This window comes from Rhinoderma darwinii, chromosome 3, assembly GCF_050947455.1.
Source record: "Rhinoderma darwinii isolate aRhiDar2 chromosome 3, aRhiDar2.hap1, whole genome shotgun sequence".
Taxonomy (NCBI): domain Eukaryota; kingdom Metazoa; phylum Chordata; class Amphibia; order Anura; family Rhinodermatidae; genus Rhinoderma; species Rhinoderma darwinii.
This window is the reverse complement of record NC_134689.1, coordinates 25,794,266-25,813,574: the sequence shown is the minus strand read 5'-3', so window position 1 is coordinate 25,813,574 and position 19,309 is coordinate 25,794,266. Positions and strand designations below refer to the sequence as shown.

The 19,309-nt window shown below is 41.3% G+C and overlaps 1 protein-coding gene across 1 annotated transcript; it reads left to right on the top strand.

Moving 5' to 3' along the window:
* The first annotated feature begins 3,600 nt into the window (after nt 1-3,600).
* MYOZ3 (myozenin 3) lies at nt 3,601-10,636 on the top strand. Its single transcript, XM_075859904.1, has 5 exons — nt 3,601-3,679; nt 6,282-6,436; nt 7,460-7,664; nt 9,578-9,755; nt 10,450-10,636. The coding sequence occupies exons 1-5, from the start codon at nt 3,601-3,603 to the stop codon at nt 10,634-10,636; spliced, it is 804 nt and encodes a 267-aa protein (XP_075716019.1).
* The last annotated feature ends 8,673 nt before the right edge of the window (nt 10,637-19,309 follow it).

Sequence of the window (19,309 nt, the reverse complement as noted above, 5' to 3'; positions counted from 1 at the left end):
TCCCTGCTCTGTTTATTTATTCTGATGCAGCGCCGTATAAAGGCCATTGCATCAGAATAAAGCCCACTAATGACCGCCGTGAAAAGGCCTATCGGCGGTCATTAAGGGGTTAAAGGATTTTTCCGGCTTAGTAAAACCATTTTCATGAGTGGAAAGTGATTACAAAAAGTGTCTTTTGCCCTGGAGGACCTATCCTGCCCTGTATTACACAGATAACCCATAAGCACTGTGTAATGCTCAAAGTCCCCTGTGATGGCGCTGCAGAGATATTAAACACCAGCTCCCAGGTTTCTCCATAGATAGCAGCAAAGGGACACTTTGTGAACTGTATTTTGTTAAAGGTCCTTTTTAGCAAGTAGGGCTTATTCAAAGTAGAGAACCCCTTTAATCCATATACAGTGGAAATAAAAAGTCTACAGACTCCTGTTAAATGCCAGGTTTTTATCATGTTACTAAATCAGTCCAAGATGAATCATTTCAGAACTGTTTCCACCTTTAATGTCACCTATAATCTGTACAATTGTATTGAAAAACAAACTGAAAGCTTTTAGGGTGGAAAAATAGAAATAAAGAACAAAAATAATGTGGTTGCATAAATCTGCACACCCTTAGGCTATGTTCACACGCTTAACAAAAAAGTCTGAAAATACGGAGCTGTTTTCAAGGAAAATCAGCTCTTGATTTTCCGCCCTTTTTTTAAGCAAACTCGCGTTTTTACGGCCGTTTTTGGAGATGTTTTTCTATTGAGTCAATGAAAAACGGCTCCAAAAACGGCTGAAGAAGTGACATGCACGCCGTTTTTCCCATTTAAATCAATGGGCAGATATTTGTATGCGTTCCGCTTCTGATTTTTCTGCCGTTTTTAAGCCGTTTACGCCGTGTGCACATACCCTTAAACTAATACTTTGTTGAATTACCCTTTGACAGTATTCAGTCTTTTTGGGTAGAAATCTATCAGCATGGCACATCTTGTCTTGGCAATTGTTGCTCACTCTTCCTTGCAAAAGCGCTCCAAGTCTGTCAGATTGCGAGGGCATCTACTGTGTACAGCCCTCTTCAGGTCTGGGCTCTGGCTGGGCCATTCCAAAACTTTGATCTTCTTCTGGTGAAGCCCTTCTTTTGATTTGGAGGTTCTGCTTTGGGTCAGTGTCGTGCTGAAAGGTGAAATTCCTCTTCATCTTCAGCTTTTTAGCAGAGGCTGCAGGTTTTGTGCCAATATTGACTGATATTTGGAACTGTTCATAATTCCGTCCTCTTTGACTAAAGCTCCAGTTCCAGCTGCAGAAAAACAGCCTCAAAACATAATGCTGCCTCATCCATCCTCCATAATGCTGCCTCCACCATGCTCCATGATGTTGCCTCCACCATGCTCCATAATGTTGCCTCCACCATGCTCCATAATGCTGCCTCCGCCATGCTCCATAATGCTGCCTCCACCACGCTCCATGATGCTGCCTCCACCACGCTCCATAATGCTGCCTCCACCACGCTCCATAATGCTGCCTCCACCATCCTCCATAATGCTGCCTCCACCATGCTCCATAATGCTGCCTCCACCACGCTCCATGATGCTGCCTCCGCCATGCTCCATAATGCTGCCTCCACCACGCTCCATAATGCTGCCTCCACCACGCTCCATAATGTTGCCTCCACCATGCTCCACAATGCTGCCTCCGCCATGCTCCATAATGCTGCCTCCACCACGCTCCATAATGCTGCCTCCACCACGCTCCATAATGCTGCCTCCACCATCCTCCATAATGCTGCCTCCACCATGCTCCATAATGCTGCCTCCATCATGCTCCATAATGCTGCCCCCACCATGCTTCACTGTGGGTATGGTGTTCTTTTGGTGATGTGCAGTGTTGGCTTTGCGCCAAACATACCTTTTGGAATTATGGCCAAAAAGTTCAACCTTGGTCTCATCAGACCATAACACGTTTTCCCACAAGCTTTTGGAAGACTTGATGTAGGTCTTTGCAAAATATAGCCGGGCTTGGATATTTTTCTTTGTTAAAAAAGGCTTCTGTCTTGCCACCCTACCCCACAGCCCAGCCATAAGAGGAATACGGGAGATTGTTTTCACATGCACTACACAAGCAGTACCTGCTAGAAAGTCCTGTAGTGCCTTCAATGTTGCTGTAGGCCTCTTGGTAGCCTCCCGGACCAAGTTTTGAGGTACGTCCAGTTCTTGGTAATGTCACTGTTGTGCTAAATGTAATCCACTTCTTGATGACCATCTTCAGTGTGTTCTATGGTATATCTAATGGCTCGGAAAGTCTTTGGTACCCTTCTCCTGACTGATGCCTTTCAACAATCAGATCCCTTTGATGTGTTGTAAGCTCTTTTCCCCACCATGGCTTTTGCTGTCATATGCAACAAAGAAAACGTCAGGAAAATCCTAATAGAACAGCTGAACTTTATATGGGGTTACTCAGAATCACTATAAATATTGGCACCTGTGTATTGACTATTATTTGACATGAGTTTAAATGTGATTGACTAATTCTGAACACAACCACATCCCCAATTATAAGAGGGCGTTCACACTTATGCAACTACATTATTGTAGTTTTTTTATTTTTATTTTTCCCCTCTAAATGATTTCAGTTTGTTTTTAAATGGAATTGTACAGATTATGGGCCACATTAAAGGAGGAAAAAGTTCTGAAATTATTCATCTTGTCCTAGGGGTGTGTAGACATTTATATCCACTGTACATATATACTTCACCTCTCAGACGCTCTCTAGACATGAGACTCAGATGTTTGTTCTTAGTATTTATCATATCCAGAGAACCTCTTTAACCATGTAATGCACTCCACAGTAAACATCAATAGATATAGTTCAGTCTTTTCTTTCAAGGAGGGCAAAAGAATCATCATAAAGGGGGGGGGGGGGGTCTGTAAGAACGACTTCCACTCTGGCACATCATGTAATACTGCATTTCTGCTGCAGTGGCTGCAGAAGAAATAATTATTTCAAAGTGGAATTGTTTAGGAATCGCAGCAACTCAGCCAGGAAGTGGAGACCGCGTAAAGTTACAGAGAGGGGGCGCCGAGTGCTGAGGCGCATAATGCATAGAAGTCGCCAACGCTCTGCTGACTCAATAGCTGCAGAGATGTAATGTGTAGGTGTCCCAATACTTTTGTCCATTTAGTGCATGTATGGAAAGGTTTCTGGATACCAAATATGTAGGGATATAACATATATAAAATAAACCGGTCTAGACCAGTACCTATATGACCAATTCTCAATGCATTGTGATGTATAGACCAAAGCAAAGGATTAGTAGATTTTTAGGCAATTTACCAATAATAAGCGACTCACAAACAGAGAAAGATGATGTCACGTATCATCAAAAGAAAGCAGAATTGTCTACTCTGCACTTTCTAATTACCGGCGTTGTTCATAATCCTTCACCCCGAGCTCCAGCACCAACACTAATCCCTCTGCATTCACATATCTTTACTTTCCCATCTTTGCTGTTAGCTCTGTCCTATGTGCACGACAAGAGATAATACATTGTCTGGTGGTAATAAACGGATTAGATAAAATGATGATGCGGTATAATTATTCTTCTTTATTTCCAGGCCGGACAATGTTTCCCACGTATGCAGACCTGGTGAAGGAGAGGAAAGGATTGGCGTCGGCCATAGTCAGGGAAATAAGAGGGGAAGGTAAGAACGATGTGGTTAGAAAATAACTTTACCTGTATGAGAGAGATGCCCCCATAAGTTATAATGCCCTCACATATTCTCCCATGCAGTATAATGCCCATACAGATGTTACCATGAAATATAATGCCCAAACAAATTCCCCCATACAGCATAATGCCCCTATAGCTGCCCCCATACAGTAGAATGCCCACTTAGCTGCCCCTAGTTCCAGTGCCCTTATAGATAGTGACACAGTGCCCATGTAGATAGTGCCACAGTATATTGCCCTCTTGCTGCCACCATACATTGTAATGCCCCCATACAGTATAAGGTCAACACCAATGCCCCCATAAAGTATAATGTCCACATAGATTCTCCCATGCTGTATAATGCCCACACAGATGCCCCCATGCAGTATAAAGCCCAAACAAATTCCCGATTACAGCATAATGCCCTATAGCTGCCCCATGCAGCATAATGCCCCCATAGCTGACCCATACAGTAAAATGCCCATACAGATACCCCCATACAGTATAATGCCCCAAAGCTTTCCCATACAGTATAATGCCCCATAACTGCCCCATACAGCTTAAAGCTCCCCTACAGCATAACCCCCCCTAGCTGCCCTTATACAGTATAATACCCCCAAATCTGCCCCTAGTGCCAGTGCCCATATATAATGTGAAAGTGCCCTCTCGATAGTGTCACAGTGGCCATTTAGATAGTGCCCCTATATAGTGCCACAGTTTCCATGTTGATAGTGCCACCCCCCCCTGTAAATAGCACCATTGGGAGCATAGGCCGGGGATTCCACTCCTAGAGGAAATCCCTGATGTCACTGTCCATATATGGACAGTGACCTCAGTGGCTACTCCTTGAGCGAATCCCCGTTGCCGACTCTGGCTGGGGATGCCGCTCCAGGAGGAGCCACTGACGTCAATGTCTCTAGGAGCGGAATCCCCAGCCAGATCATTTGCAACAGGGATTTCGTGCAAGGACTAGCCACTAATTCTGAAGCAGGGAACTATTAGCTCCCTGCTTCAGAATTAGTTCAGAGCAGAGGGAGCTCCTCCGCTCGCCGAAGTCTCCCCGGACACAGCGCTACTTTAAGCGCTGTGCTCGGGGAAGCCCTTGACGGTACTGTCCATATATGGACAGTGACATAAGAGGCTAATCCTTGAGCGGAATCCCCGTTGCCGACTCTGGCCAGGGATTCCACTCATAAATGGACAGGTACTTCAAGTAGCGCTGTGCCCAGGGAGCCCTCGGCGAGCAGAGGAGCTCCCTCTGTTCCTCCGCTATGAACTAATTCTGAAGCAGGGAGCTGATGGTTCTCTGCTTCAGAATTAGTTTGACAGCGGGACATACCCCCGGCAACCCGGGACAGCGCTTGGACTGTCCCGCTGAACGGGATGGTTGGGAGGTATGCTAACGGGACGCAATTGCAAGGTGATGATGGTTGTCATGGCAGCCTGGGGGCCTACTAAAGGCCCACCGGTCTGCCATATTTGTGTTCCTATTAAGTCCAGAGGCAGGGCTTAATAGGAGCTGGGAAAAAGCACAATATACTGCCAAACATAAGTATAGCAGTATATTGTGCAAGCGATCCAACGATCACTAGTGCAAGTCCCCTAGGGAGACTAATAAAAAAGTAAAAAACTGTTAAATTAAGTTTTTTTTTATATACAAAAAAAATAAAAGCAAAAAAACGTTTTTTCCCTGGAGTAATAAAAAAAAAACATCATTTGTATCCCTGCGTCTGAACTATTATAAAATAACATTATTTAACCCCCACGGTGAACGCCGTAAAAAAACCAAAAACATCAGAATTGCTGGTTAACTGCAAATGGCGTCAGATCACTGTTATGGGTAATTCTCTCACTCTATACAGTCCTCACTGTTCGGTCCTTATAGTGAACACTGTAATCTGGTAATATTTTGAAAAAAATTATATTCGGACAAATCCCACTTCATGGTAAACCTCGCCCAGCAAACAGCGCCCTGTCAAAGCCCTGGCAACTATGGATCGGCTGATTCGGCTCCATAAACGTTTTCAGAAATGTCCGTCAATGACAGCTGATTCCAGGGCAATAGCGCATGTGGTGTAATAAATTTGCTGCACCTCATGACTAGTGTAGATTAGCACCAATATTTTTTAACTAAAAAAAGGTGCATGTCTAAGTTTGCGGAATTCTATGACTCCTTTTATCCACGCCCGAGGTAGGTGTAAAAAGCGTATCAAACACATAAAACATTTGGCTCACGCCATGTACTCCAATTTTTGGTGCAATTTGTGACTGAATTCTGGCGCATAAGACAGTAAATTTCCTCCATATTTTAAAGCCGGATTTTTTTTTTCTGCACATAAGAAAGTAAGAGGTCTCTAAATTTGGGATGTTAGCAGCAAATTGCAGAAAGTGCTGCTAAATTCACTACAGCTAGAAATTTATTGCTACGTCTGGAACTGTAAATATCGAGGCCATAGAATATTCAATGTGGAATGCACGTGTCGTAGAAAGGCAAAGAGCGCCATCTTGTGTTGGAAGCCTGATATAGATTGACACAGTCTACACACCCTCTATACACTATGTTAACTGATTTTAGTTTATTGTATTTTCTACAGCACCTCTGTTGGACCTGGGTAAAAAAGTTAGTGTCCCCCAAGATGTGATGATGGAAGAGCTCTCTTTACAGCGTAACCGTGGCTCTTGTATGTATTTGGAGCGGCAGAAGCGCGTTCAAAGGTTTACCTCAGAGCACCCCTCAAATCGTTTCAATGTAAGTATATACAGGAGAACATTGCACATTTGTAAATGACATTGTGTTCGTGTGAGTCAGTGCTTTGGAGACACTTTCATTAAAGGGAAGGTCCACCTGTTTCAAATAATTAAGAATCTATCATATTGTGTCTGCAGCTCCTATGCAGACCTATGTGTCTTCGTGGTAACAGACTAAAAACGAACCCAGTGTAGTCTGATCCTGCAGCCATACTCCATTCCATCTATTCCCTACTTCTTACTAACATACATTTGGTAGGTAAGCAAGTAGGGAACATATAGGTTTCAATATGACAACAAGATCTGACTACACAGGGTTCGTTTGTAGTCTGTTACCACGAAAACACAACGATATGCATAGGATATGAAAACACAAAACGACAGGAGATTTTTAAAATTGTATAACTAGTAATCCAATCTGCAGTGCAATGCAGAACGCAGACTACTGTACCTTGTTCAGTTGACTACTCTTGCAGAGAAACAGCAATGTTATTCCTGTTAGGCTTCGTTCACTTCTGCGCTAGGGCTCCGTTCCGACTGAGCTTTCCGTCGGAACGGAGCCCTGACAGACAAAAAAGGAAACCATAGGTTTTCATTTCCATCACCATTGATTTCAATGGTGACGGATCCGGTGCCAATGCTTTCCGTTTGTCTCCATTGTGCAAGGGAATAGACTACGCTATTGATTCCATCAGAACGACGGAACCCTTGCAAAATGGAGATAAACGGAAACCATTGGTACCGAATCCGTCACCATTGAAATCAACGGTTTCCGTTTGTGTCTGTCAGGGCTCCGTTCCGATGGTAAGCTCCGACAGAACGTCGGAATGGAGCCCTAGCGCAGATGTGAATGAAGCCTAAGGATTTTATCAGATTTCCCTCATAAAATAATCTCATTGGCATACTTGGTTTTTGCAGTCTTATAGGGTTTTCTGTGTAGGGATTGGTTCAGCCCACAAAATCGCTTTCACCAAAATGTATTTTTGATCAGTACTTCTATTCACAATGACTTTCTGCTTACCAGGTAGGGGGCTATATGAATGCCATTAATGCTGACCAGACAGTTACCAATAATTTAACTGGCGCAGGAGGGGTTGATGGAAAGGAAAACTTTCGCTCAGAAATACACATAGTCCCAGGAAGCAACAGGACTCCACCCAATGTTCCCAAGAAATCGGCAAAGGTCTTACAGATGAAGATGTCTCTGAATCCAGGGGCTATAGCACCAGGTAACTATTTTTTACGCACGGTTTTTGTGAGGATCTGCAAAAAATTGAGGTATTCTGCATCATATTCCCTATTACAGAGATATTCTCCACCAGTATCAAAGCTCATGGAGGCAACATACGGCGGCACCTTGTCCGTATTTAGACCCATGCTTTGTTTTATGGAAATAGTGCCACATGGTGCACAAATAACATGACCAGACAGTTTGCAAATAACAGTGCCATGCAGTAAGCAATTAAAAGTGCCTCACAGTAAAAAACTAATATTGCCACATAGTAAGAAATTACGCGTGCCACATGGAATACAAATAACAAAGCCAAAGAGAATGCAAATACAAGTGTCATTCTGTAAATAAATAATAGTGTCACACAGTACACAAATAATAATGCCACACTGTAAATAAATAATAGTGTCACACAGTACACAAATAATAGTGCCACGCTGTAAATAAATAATAGTGTCACACAGTACACAAATAATAGTGCCACACTGTAAATAAATAATAGTGTCACACAGTACACAAATAATAGTGCCACACTGTAAATAAATAATAGTGTCACACTGTAAATAAATAATAGTGTCACACAGTACACAAATAATAGTGTCACACAGTAAATAAATAATAGTGCCACACTGTAAATAAATAATAGTGTCACACAGTGCACAAATAATAGTGTCACACAGTAAATAAATAATAGTGTTACACAGTACACAAATAATAGTGCCACTGTAAATAAATAATAGTGTCACACAGAACACAAATAATAGTGCCACACTGTAAATAAATAATAGTGTCACACAGTACACAAATAATAGTGCCATGCTGTAAATAAATAATAGTGCTACACAGTACACAAATAATAGTGCCACACAGTAAATAAATAATAGTGTTACACAGTACACAAATAATAGTGTCACACAGTACACAAATAATAGTGCCATGCTGTAAATAAATAATAGTGTCACACAGTACACAAATAATAGTGCCACTGTAAATAAATAATAGTGTCACACAGTACACAAATAATAGTGCCACTGTAAATAAATAATAGTGCGATGCTGTAAATAAATAATAGTGTCACACAGTACACAAATAATAGTGTCACACAGTAAATAAATAATAGTGTCACACAGTACACAAATAATAGTGCCACACTGTAACTAAATAATAGTGCCACACTGTAAATAAATAATAGTGTCACACAGTACACAAATAATAGTGCCATGCTGTAAATAAATAATAGTGCTACACAGTACACAAATAATAGTGCCACACTGTAAATAAATAATAGTGTCACACAGTACACAAATAATAGTGCCACACTGTAAATGAATAATAGTGTCACACAGTACACAAATAATAGTGCCACACTGTAAATAAATAATAGTGTCACACAGTACACAAATAATAGTGCCATGCTGTAAATAAATAATAGTGCTACACAGTACACAAATAATAGTGCCACTGTAAATAAATAATAGTGTCACACAGTACACAAATAATAGTGCCACACTGTAAATAAATAATAGTGTCACACAGTACACAAATAATAGTGCCATGCTGTAAATAAATAATAGTGCCACACAGTACACAAATAATAGTGTCACACAGTACACAAATAATAGTGCCACACTGTAAATAAATAATAGTGCCATGCTGTAAATAAATAATAGTGCCATGCTGTAAATAAATAATAGTGTCATGCTGTAAATGGTACTTTTGGCTGCAGGAATTGAACCGTTAAAAAGGCATTTAGGGTTTGTTTTTTTTTAATTTAAAGTTATAATTTTATTTCCGTCTCTTTTGAAGATCTTTTGACTCCAGTGTTGGATGATATTCTCTTTGCTTGCGCTGGTTGTATGACTACAGTCCATTAGAGCGACTTCTGATTCAGATTATTACTTTTGATCACAGGTTATTCTGGACCATTGAAGGATATTCCATATGAGAGATTTAACAGTACCGCCATCCCGAAATCATACCGATCACCTTGGGTAGAGAGCTACAGTGTTGAGCATATTACAACTGCCACTCAGTCCCTTCCACCTCCCCCACAAACACCCATCAACGTCACATACCGCACATATAACAGGTTTGTATATCTGGGTTTATTGTCTCCTTTTTGTTTATCTGTTCTATTCGGTTATGTCTTTGTTATAGCTGTCTCTGTGATTGCAACATGGCTTCCACCACAGCTCCCGCGGATATGCCGTACACTCTGACTGTTCTTTGTTTATTCTGATATTGCTTCTTGTTTATTAAAGTGAACTAAAATGAGCGGATTCGAGATGGGCCCAGGAAAAAAAAAAACTTTGGACCCTCTCCCTTTAGCTGGTTCCTGCACCATACCATTAACTGCTTATTTACCCTTTACTTTCCCATCACTTCCTATTCCATCTATCACTGCGCCACAAGGACCTAGGGCTTGTTTGCCCCTTACCTGTCCATCTCTTGCCATTACCTAAATTACCAGGACTAGAGGGCTCTGGGTTTTCTTGCTCCTTTCCATCCTTTGTAGGAGAGATGGACTGAGTGTCTCCCCTCTCAATGCTAATGTTGCTGCGATTGAGAGTGATAGCCCTATGCAAGTTCACATTGCCCATAAGGCCCCCTCTATCTGGGCCTCATAACAATTGCCTCGATGGGACGTGTGCCAAGATATATTTACACTCTCATATTATAATATTAGGCAACGTAGGGCACTTCCTATAGACTTCCTATAGAATTTTAATATCAGTGTAAAACAAATTAGATTATTAATACTTGATATTTACTGTTTTCTTCAGAACGCCAATCCCTTTTGGAAGTTTATCCGTAGTTAACGGTGGCGAAGCTCCAAATATATTTGAAGAACTACAGGCTCAAATTGAGGAATCCACCAGTGGACTGGACCTCATGTGTCAAAGACCCAGCTTCAACAGAGCACCACGAGGATGGGCAAATAAATATGTGCCCGAATCTCCGGACTTGTAGGCTTGTACCTGCAGTTACATCATGTTTGTGTTCATATGGAGATTACTATAAGGGGAAAAAAGGCTTATTTGGCATTGATTTGCATTTTTCTGCTTGCTTAATGCGGTCTCTGATGGTAATGTAGGTCAATGATATGTATTCCTCAAAGGGGAGATGGAATAAGAAGAATATTTTGTTAATTTCAACTTTACTGAACCACTTCATGGTCCACAAAAGATGGAGCTGGGCTGTTTGGTATTGGTGAATATGCACGTTGAGGCGGTACTATTGCCAATTTAGGTTGTGTCGGGCAGAACGGGTGTAAATATGGCTCTGTCCCAACATTCAGGGCTAATTCTATATTATACCATGACAGTAGATGTATTGCATGCTACATAAATAATTTCATCTGGTCCACAATTCCATTTGTATAACCAGTTTGAGTTTTAGGAAGAATTAAGATGAGAATTAGGATGAGATGCCTAAACATTCAGTGGTGGCTTAGTCCAAAAAGCTTTTTTGAATGTTCTTTATAGAGACATAAGATAATGTGGTGCTTTGAATGGTCTTCTGGAAGTGTTGGAATTCAATGGATGGATGGACTTCTGCCTAATTTGATACAGTTAGAGACTATCGATCCCTATCATAACATAGAGCTACACAGGACCGGATTATAAAGAGAGCACATGGGGTATGCCCTCGAGCCTCCACCACCTTGAGGATATAGGGGGTCTTCACCTATCTGATAGGTGTTTGGTGATCCTATCCTGTGGGGAAGACTCTCTACTTTAAGGTCTAAGGGAGTCTATAAGTTCCATAGACTTCAGTGGAGAGTGCCATGCGTATGCGCGGCCACCTGTCCTATATGTGGCTGTGATAGGGGCTCAGATGGGATGGGACTTTATAAACCTTGCTCCGAACCCTGGAGGTACACGTTCAATCTCACATGCTATTGTACCATTAAACAATGCCCATTGGCACTTCCGTAATTTTTTGTCTTCCAACAGTTCTTGTCTTCCTAAAATATACAGGGCACAAATCTATGGCTGCTGCTTAAAAAAAACAGAAGTATTCAATCTTTATTCCTGTTTGTCCTAGTTCCCTTAGGACGATTTCACAAGGCCGTAATACACGGACCTCTCACGATTCTACTAGGCCAGACCAATGCAGGGTTCACCTATATCAGATGCATCAGTACAGTTGTTTTTAGCTTGAGCAGAAGACAACAAATTCTGCACCTGTCCGGCGTCCATGGAATGTTTTTCTTTCCGGCGAAGGTTAAACCGGATGCAACTGATACCAGTACTGCTCCCATAGATCAGCGTGGAATCAGTTCTGACATCAGTTTCCCTCCATTCCAGAGGAAAACCACACCAGATCACCGGATATGTGAGCACCCGGTCTTAGATGACCATAGGATCCTATGATAATCTAAGGTTGATAAAGTAGAACTGCAGGAGGTCCAGTTAGGTGTTTCCTAGAAGATAGCAACAGCAAGAGCGGTCATTTTTTACAGTTGATATAGTTGTAGAGCATGAAAAATTGCGGGGGTTCCCCCATGATGAAAAGTTTGGGAGTTCCTGCCCTAAATGGTAACTCTGTGCTATACATATATCTGAACAACCAATACATGATGAAATACCTGTTTACAATCACTGTATTTTCTTCTATCTTTCCTTTATACGTGTATACATTGAGTCAGCCATCTTGTGAACAGCCCATGTACCGGCAGGAGCATGCTCACAAGACATTGGCAATCTCAGGATTATCAAATGACACGAACAGCTAATGTAAATAGACCTAAGACTGCGGGAAACGCAAAGCCTTATACGTCTTTGAATACTAATGAATTTTGGCTGCAAAGGCTCTAAGCCTCGTGTAAAAACAATAGCGCACAAATAAAAAAGGTGGCATATTGCAACCAATCAGATCACTGTTTTACTATACTAAAGACTTGAAAGCTGTGACCTGATTGATTTCTTTTTTCTTGGTTTTTTGTTTTTTTCTATTCTTAGCCTAATGTTTTGTTTGAGTATATATAAACAAAAATTTCTGTAACTTTTTCATATACTTTGTGTTTCCATTCCTAACCATTTTCAAGACCTCTGCTTGCATTTAGTGAGTAGATACAATCAACATTCAGCGGCTTAAAGGGTTATTCCTATCTGACACATTTATGGCATATCCGTGGAATATTCCATAAATGTCTGAAAAATGTGGGTCCCAGCTCCTATGTTAAGAATGAGGGTCCCCCAACCCCCCGTCCCACCTGGTGAGGCTGCCGCCGGTTGCCACATCCAGGCGGAGAATGAATGGAAAGGAAGCTGGGCATTTACTTCTATGGGAGTCCTATAGGAGAAACAGCCAAGGACGCTGCCATCTCTCCATTCATTCTTTGCCTTGATTCAGCGGGCAGCGGCAGAGCTGGTACCTGCAGACAGTTATAGCACATAACCTGGATATGCCATAAATGTCTAAAATCGGAATAACCCTTTAATACTCACCCTAAAAATGGTTGTGCTCACATAGACTCAATAAGTGTATTAAAGTATGTTCGGATTTGTTGCCTACATTGCTGCAACTGTTCTATACATGTGATTGGGGTTTGTAAAAATCCCTGCACATGATGCAACAAATCTGCCGCGTGTGAACATTCTCTTCAGGTGCTGTCACGAGGCACCAATGTAAGCACCAAATTTTAAGGGAATGATCCCATACTGATGGTAATTTAAAGCCTGTATTATACTCCAGAGCTGCATTCGTATTTAATTTATTTGGTAATAGTCAGCAAGCTGTTTGACAGACACATTCTAACAGGTGCAGCAATACAATATTGCTCTATCAGATTGCTGTACGTTGCCTGGTGTAAAGACTAATCTTCCCAGATGGGAACTCACTAGTTTCAGCTCTGTGCAGTCAGTGAACCAGCAGGGAATGCTGTAAGATTTCAGCTCTGAAGTCTGAAGAATTGCAAATGCAGCTCTGGACTATAATACAGGTCGCAGCTCATGATAAGTATTATATGTATTTAAAAAGTTACTCAACTTTTATGTAGAACAATTACATATGTAAAGTTTACAACGGTGTTTGTGATATATAAAACACATATAAATTCCTACATCGAAGCTTAAATGTGTGCACCTACCTTATCATAATGTCATTTTTTAGGACCAACATCTATGCTGTTTGATTTCTTAATATATCTTTATATATTATTTATTTTTCTGATACAGAGCTTCAAAGCGTACCTAACATTTCAGAATAAGCTGATCTATCTGTGTACATGAGGAGTAGCAGGCCATTATATGACTTGTATATGCCATTATTTCGTAGTTTTCCCTTTTGCAGGATGTATATATATATATATATATATATATATATATATATAAAAATATATGTATATATATATATATATATACACACATATATATATATATATACATACACATACATACACATATATATATATATATATATATACAGTGAAGGAATTAAGTATTTGATCCCTTGCTGATTTTGTACGTTTGCCCACTGTCAAAGACATGAACAGTCTAGAATTTTTAGGCTAGGTTAATTTTACCAGTGAGAGATAGATTATATTAAAAAAAAAAAAAACACAAAATCACATTGTCAAAATTATATATATTTATTTGCATTGTGCACAGAGAAATAAGTATTTGATCCCTTTGGCAAACAAGACTTAATACTTGGTGGCAAAACCCTTGTTGGCAAGCACAGCAGTCAGACTTTTTTTGTAGTTGATGATGAGGTTTGCACACATGTTAGATGGAATTTTGGCCCACTCCTCTTTGCAGATCATCTGTAAATCATTAAGATTTCGAAGCTGTCGCTTGGCAACTCGGATCCTCAGCTCCCTCCATAAGTTTTCGATGGGATTAAGGTCTGGAGACTGGCTAGGCCACTCCATGACCTTAATGTGCTTCTTTTTGAGCCACTCATTTGTTGCCTTGGCTGTATGTTTCGGGTCATTGTCGTGCTGGAAGACCCCAGCCACGAGCCATTTTTAATGTCCTGGTGGAGGGAAGGAGGTTGTCACTCAGGATTTGACGGTACATGGCTCCATCCATTCTCCCATTGATGCGGTGAAGTAGTCCTGTGCCCTTAGCAGAGAAACACCCCCAAAACATAATGTTTCCACCTCCATGCTTGACAGTGGGGACGGTGTTCTTTGGGTCATAGGCAGCATTTCTCTTCCTCCAAACACGGCGAGTTGAGTTAATGCCAAAGAGCTCAATTTTAGTCTCATCTGACCACAGCTCCTTCTCCCAATCACTCTCAGAATCATCCAGATGTTCATTTGCAAACTTCAGACGGGCCTGTACATGTGCCTTCTTGAGCAGGGGGACCTTGCGGGCACTGCAGGATTTTAATCCATTACGGCGTAATGTGTTACCAATGGTTTTCTTGGTGACTGTGGTCCCAGCTGCCTTGAGATCATTAACAAGTTCCCCCCGTGTAGTTTTCGGCTGAGCTCTCACCTTCCTCAGGATCAAGGATCCCACGAGGTGAGATTTTGCATGGAGCCCCAGATCGATGTCGATTGAGTCATTTTGTATGTCTTCCATTTTCGTACTATTGCACCAACAGTTGTCTCCTTCTCACCCAGCGTCTTACTTATGATTTAGTAGCCCATTCCAGCCTTGTGCAGATCTATGATCTTGTCCCTGACATCCTTAGAAAGCTCTTTGGTCTTGCCCATGTTGTAGAGGTTAGAAGCAGACTGATTAATTGAGTCTGTGGACAGGAGTCTTTTATACAGGTGACCATGTAAGAGCTGTCTTTAATGCAGGCACCAAGTTGATTTGGAGCGTGTAACTGGTCTGGAGGAGGCTGAACTCTTAATGGTTGGTAGGGGATTAAATACTTATTTCTCTGTGCACAATGCAAATAAATATATATAATTTTGACAATGTGATTTTCTTTTTTTTTTTTTTTTATATATATAATCTATCTCTCACTGGTAAAATTAACCTAGTCTAAAAATTGTAGACTGTTCATGACTTCGACAGTGGGCAAACTTACAAAATCAGCAAGGGATCAAATACTTATTTCCTTCACTGTGTATATATATATATATATATATATATACACATATATACTGTCACCAGCACAGGGATGAGACAATGACATTTACCAGGAAGCTGCAGCACGTCTGTCTGTGTCCTTTTTACTCTGCTCCCCGCTCCCCACACCCCTCTCCGTAGACATGTATGGGCAGTATTTCTGTGTCTCTTTCTCTCTCTGCTCCCTCCTCCTCTATCCATAGACTTGTATTGGCAGGCAGTGAAGAACGATGGCTTGACAACAGGGGGTGGACAGTAGATTACAGGAAAGGAGTCACCTAGTGGCAGTAACTTTACACAGAATTTGCATGGATAAAACAACAAAAATTTTAACAGTAATTACATTACAAGGTCTATCTATATCAGATATACTATTAGAGTAGTATAAATTGTTTGAAAAGTTAGTGTCCATTTAAATCTCCTGCATAGACATAGGTTTAAAACATAACATTCTGGCGGCCTGCAGCCACCACAAGAGGGAGCTTACTGCATACTGATTAACTATTGAGTTGAATGGATAACAGTAAGCACTAAGCTCCCCCCAGTGGTGGCTGCAGATAGCCAGAATTGTATGTTTTAAGTTTATGTCTATGCAGGAAATTTGGAGCTCTGTATCAGAAAAACAAAGCCCTGAACTCTATAAAGATTTAGATCAAAGAATAACAAAATGGTATTTAAGGGCATTCACTTTAAGCTGCCTCTTCTGCCTGCCATTAACCCCATCCCTTTTAATAAACCACTGATGGTTCAGATTGCTTTTGAAACAAATATCCCTTCTAGCTAATAACACTTTCCAGTGGACCAGCAAAATAGCAGGGCGGCTGTATATTTATCTGTCTTTCAATGCTTCATCTATGTCCACTATAAAGTATCTGCTCCATACAGCAAAACAGTGCTCAAGATGCAACTTATTTTAATGCTATTTTTTTTTTTGTGTGCATAAAACTCACTTTTTTGGCTCAATAAAAGCTTATTTTGCAGCTCATTCATGTCTGTTTCATTTATGTTCGCGATTTTATAGTCTATCTCTAGCAGTCCTGCTGGGCTATTCATACAGGAAGGAGATTAACATAAATTATGGAAAGTACATTTACATTTCCAGCTCTCCAAGGCAATTCTGCAATATTTTACATTAGGATGGTGGAAAAAGTAATCTCTCATGAAAGTAAATACAGTGGAGGCAGTCATTATCATATTCCCGCTGGGTTATCTTAGCCGATCCTGATAGGAAGAAATACTTGTAGAGAGGCTTTTTATAGCTCGAGTCGTAAAATTCGTCTGCCTGCACATAAATAGGAATATAAAAAAGGTGGCGGCGTTAGGGGCTATTTTAGAACATTCTTTTTACTAAGCAAAGTGTCACCATCTGTGAGCCGTTAAACTTAGTTTTGGGGTCGGGGTGCTTTCAATCTTATTGCCCATTGGGTTCCAAATTGGCAACCGATGTTTGTCAACCTGTGAAATGGATTAAAGAATATTTAAATAACAAGTACAGCTTTGCAACCAAATTTTTTTTACAACCAATACCTTTATTGCTCCAGTGCATTTAAAATAAAATTATGAAAACAGTTGGGAATATTCCGAATAATCTCCTACTGTTTTGGGTCTAAAGCTCCTATGAAAAGCTATGTGTCTCCATGGTTACAGACTACAGTAGTCTGATGTGGCAGTAACGCTCTATTCCATCTGTCTCAAACTTTTTTTTATAGCATAGCGCACATAGCAATAAATAGAGGACAGATGGAAGGCGAATTAAAGATCTGTGCTGAGTTCATGCTCTATTAAGTGATTCTATCAGATAAGCATTCCTGAAAAATAGCGTTTTTAAAGGCTATGTACAACTTTGAAATTATTACTATTATTTATATTTATTTTAAATGTGTGTTTTGTGCAACTTTCTAAATACTTGTTATGAAAAATTATTTTTACTTTTTAGATACAGCTGCTTTGTATTCTGTATAGAGCAGCTGTATTGTATGCCGAGACATGAATCTGCCAGGTCAGCAGCACTGACGGGTTCAGTGTCAGCGAGTCCTGCGTGTCTGTCATGTAGAATCCACCTGTTATCGATCACATCTAAGTTATTGTTGTGCCCGCAGTCGCTGACAGCCGGTATACCCCACTTACCGACAGCCGTGACTGCAGGACCCTCTCTTCATACCGGTGTACCCCTCCCCAGAGACGGCGGCATTTAGGGGATGCAGCTCTCCACTGATGCCTGTAGAGTGCGCACGCGCGCTCGTTCCTGTCCTTAAAGGGCCAGCGTGCGCACCAGTGCACAGTTCCCTAGCCAATCCCTATACACTCTGGAGTTTAAAATGGGCTCTGCCCTTCCTTTTCTTGCCTGAGTGTTTGTGTCTGCCCATGTTCGTCATTGCAAATGGTCCCTTAGTTGTATCCTGTGTTCCCGTTTACTGTACCCCGTATCCAGTAATTGTGTTTGTTCCAGAGCAAAATCTAGTGTCGGGGCCGAGTGTCATCTGTGCCAAATGTCATCTGTGCCACGTGTCTGCAATGCCTAGTGCCTGCTACACCGAGTGTTTGCCAAATCTTCTACCCAGGTACTCTTGTCCAAAAGACTACCGTTGATTGTAGTTAGGCCAGATGCTACTCCGCTACGACGGAGCGGCCTAGTGGGTCCACATACCCCATAGTCGTGACAGTTTTGAACTTAGAAGTGATTGGTAACAGCTCGATTCTGCATGTCAGAGACACACAGGACCCGCTGACACTGAACACGTCAGTGCCGCTGACGTGACGAATACAGGATTCAGTGCTCTGTATACAGGATATAAAGCAGCTGTATCTCAAAAAGTTAAAATCATTTTTTAATAAAAAGTATTTAGAAAGTTGCACAAAACACACTGATACACATTTTTATTAAAAAAATAAAACTGTTTCAAAAGTGTACATAGCCTCTAAGGCACACTCAAAAGTGTAATGTTTAGGAGTTAAATGAGTTGTCTCAGAATCAACAACTATTACCTATCCACAGGATAGGTGATAATTGTCTGATCACTGGGGGCCTATCACCGGGACCCCCACCAGTTGCGAGAACCCCCACTAATCCCAAACCCCCGTTCCTCCTCACAGCAGCCCCCGCAGTGAGGAGCTAGAAAGGAGTGGCGGTAAAGTATACACGCGCCGCTCTATTCAATGTCTTTGGGACTGACTGAAACGGCCGAGCGCTGTACTAGGCTGTTTCTGTCATTTACATAGAAACTTAATAGAGCAGCAGCGTACATGCTTGACGGCTGCTCCTTTTAATGTCCTCTTCACTGCTGTCGAGTAGTGAGGATGAACAGGGGTTGAGGACACTCCTTCCTGCATAGGGAGCCCTCTCCTCTTGTCCGCATGATGATTGGTACGGTTTGCGTTAAATCAGGGGTTAAGCGGCTGGACAAGGTTTTCTTCAAATCTCGGCCATTACTGCAACACTCCTGCTGGTGATTGGGTGGAAAATTGGTGTGGTCAGCTGTTGTGCCCGCCCGATCATGATGATGTACATCTACGCATTGTGTGGGAACTACATCCCACCGATAAATGATACATGTACATCATTAATAATAATTAATAACCATATGAGAACTATAGAATGGTTCCCGTGTAT

What these genes read in the sequence shown, in the direction of transcription:
- MYOZ3 (XM_075859904.1), top strand. Translation starts at nt 3,601, where the DNA reads ATGTTTCCCACGTATGCAGACCTGGTGAAGGAGAGGAAAGGATTGGCG. An exon ending in CAGGGAAATAAGAGGGGAAG is followed by an intron (nt 3,680 to 6,281) that starts GTAAGAACGATG and finishes TATTTTCTACAG; the next exon opens with CACCTCTGTTGGACCTGGGT. An exon ending in ACATACCGCACATATAACAG is followed by an intron (nt 9,756 to 10,449) that starts GTTTGTATATCT and finishes TGTTTTCTTCAG; the next exon opens with AACGCCAATCCCTTTTGGAA.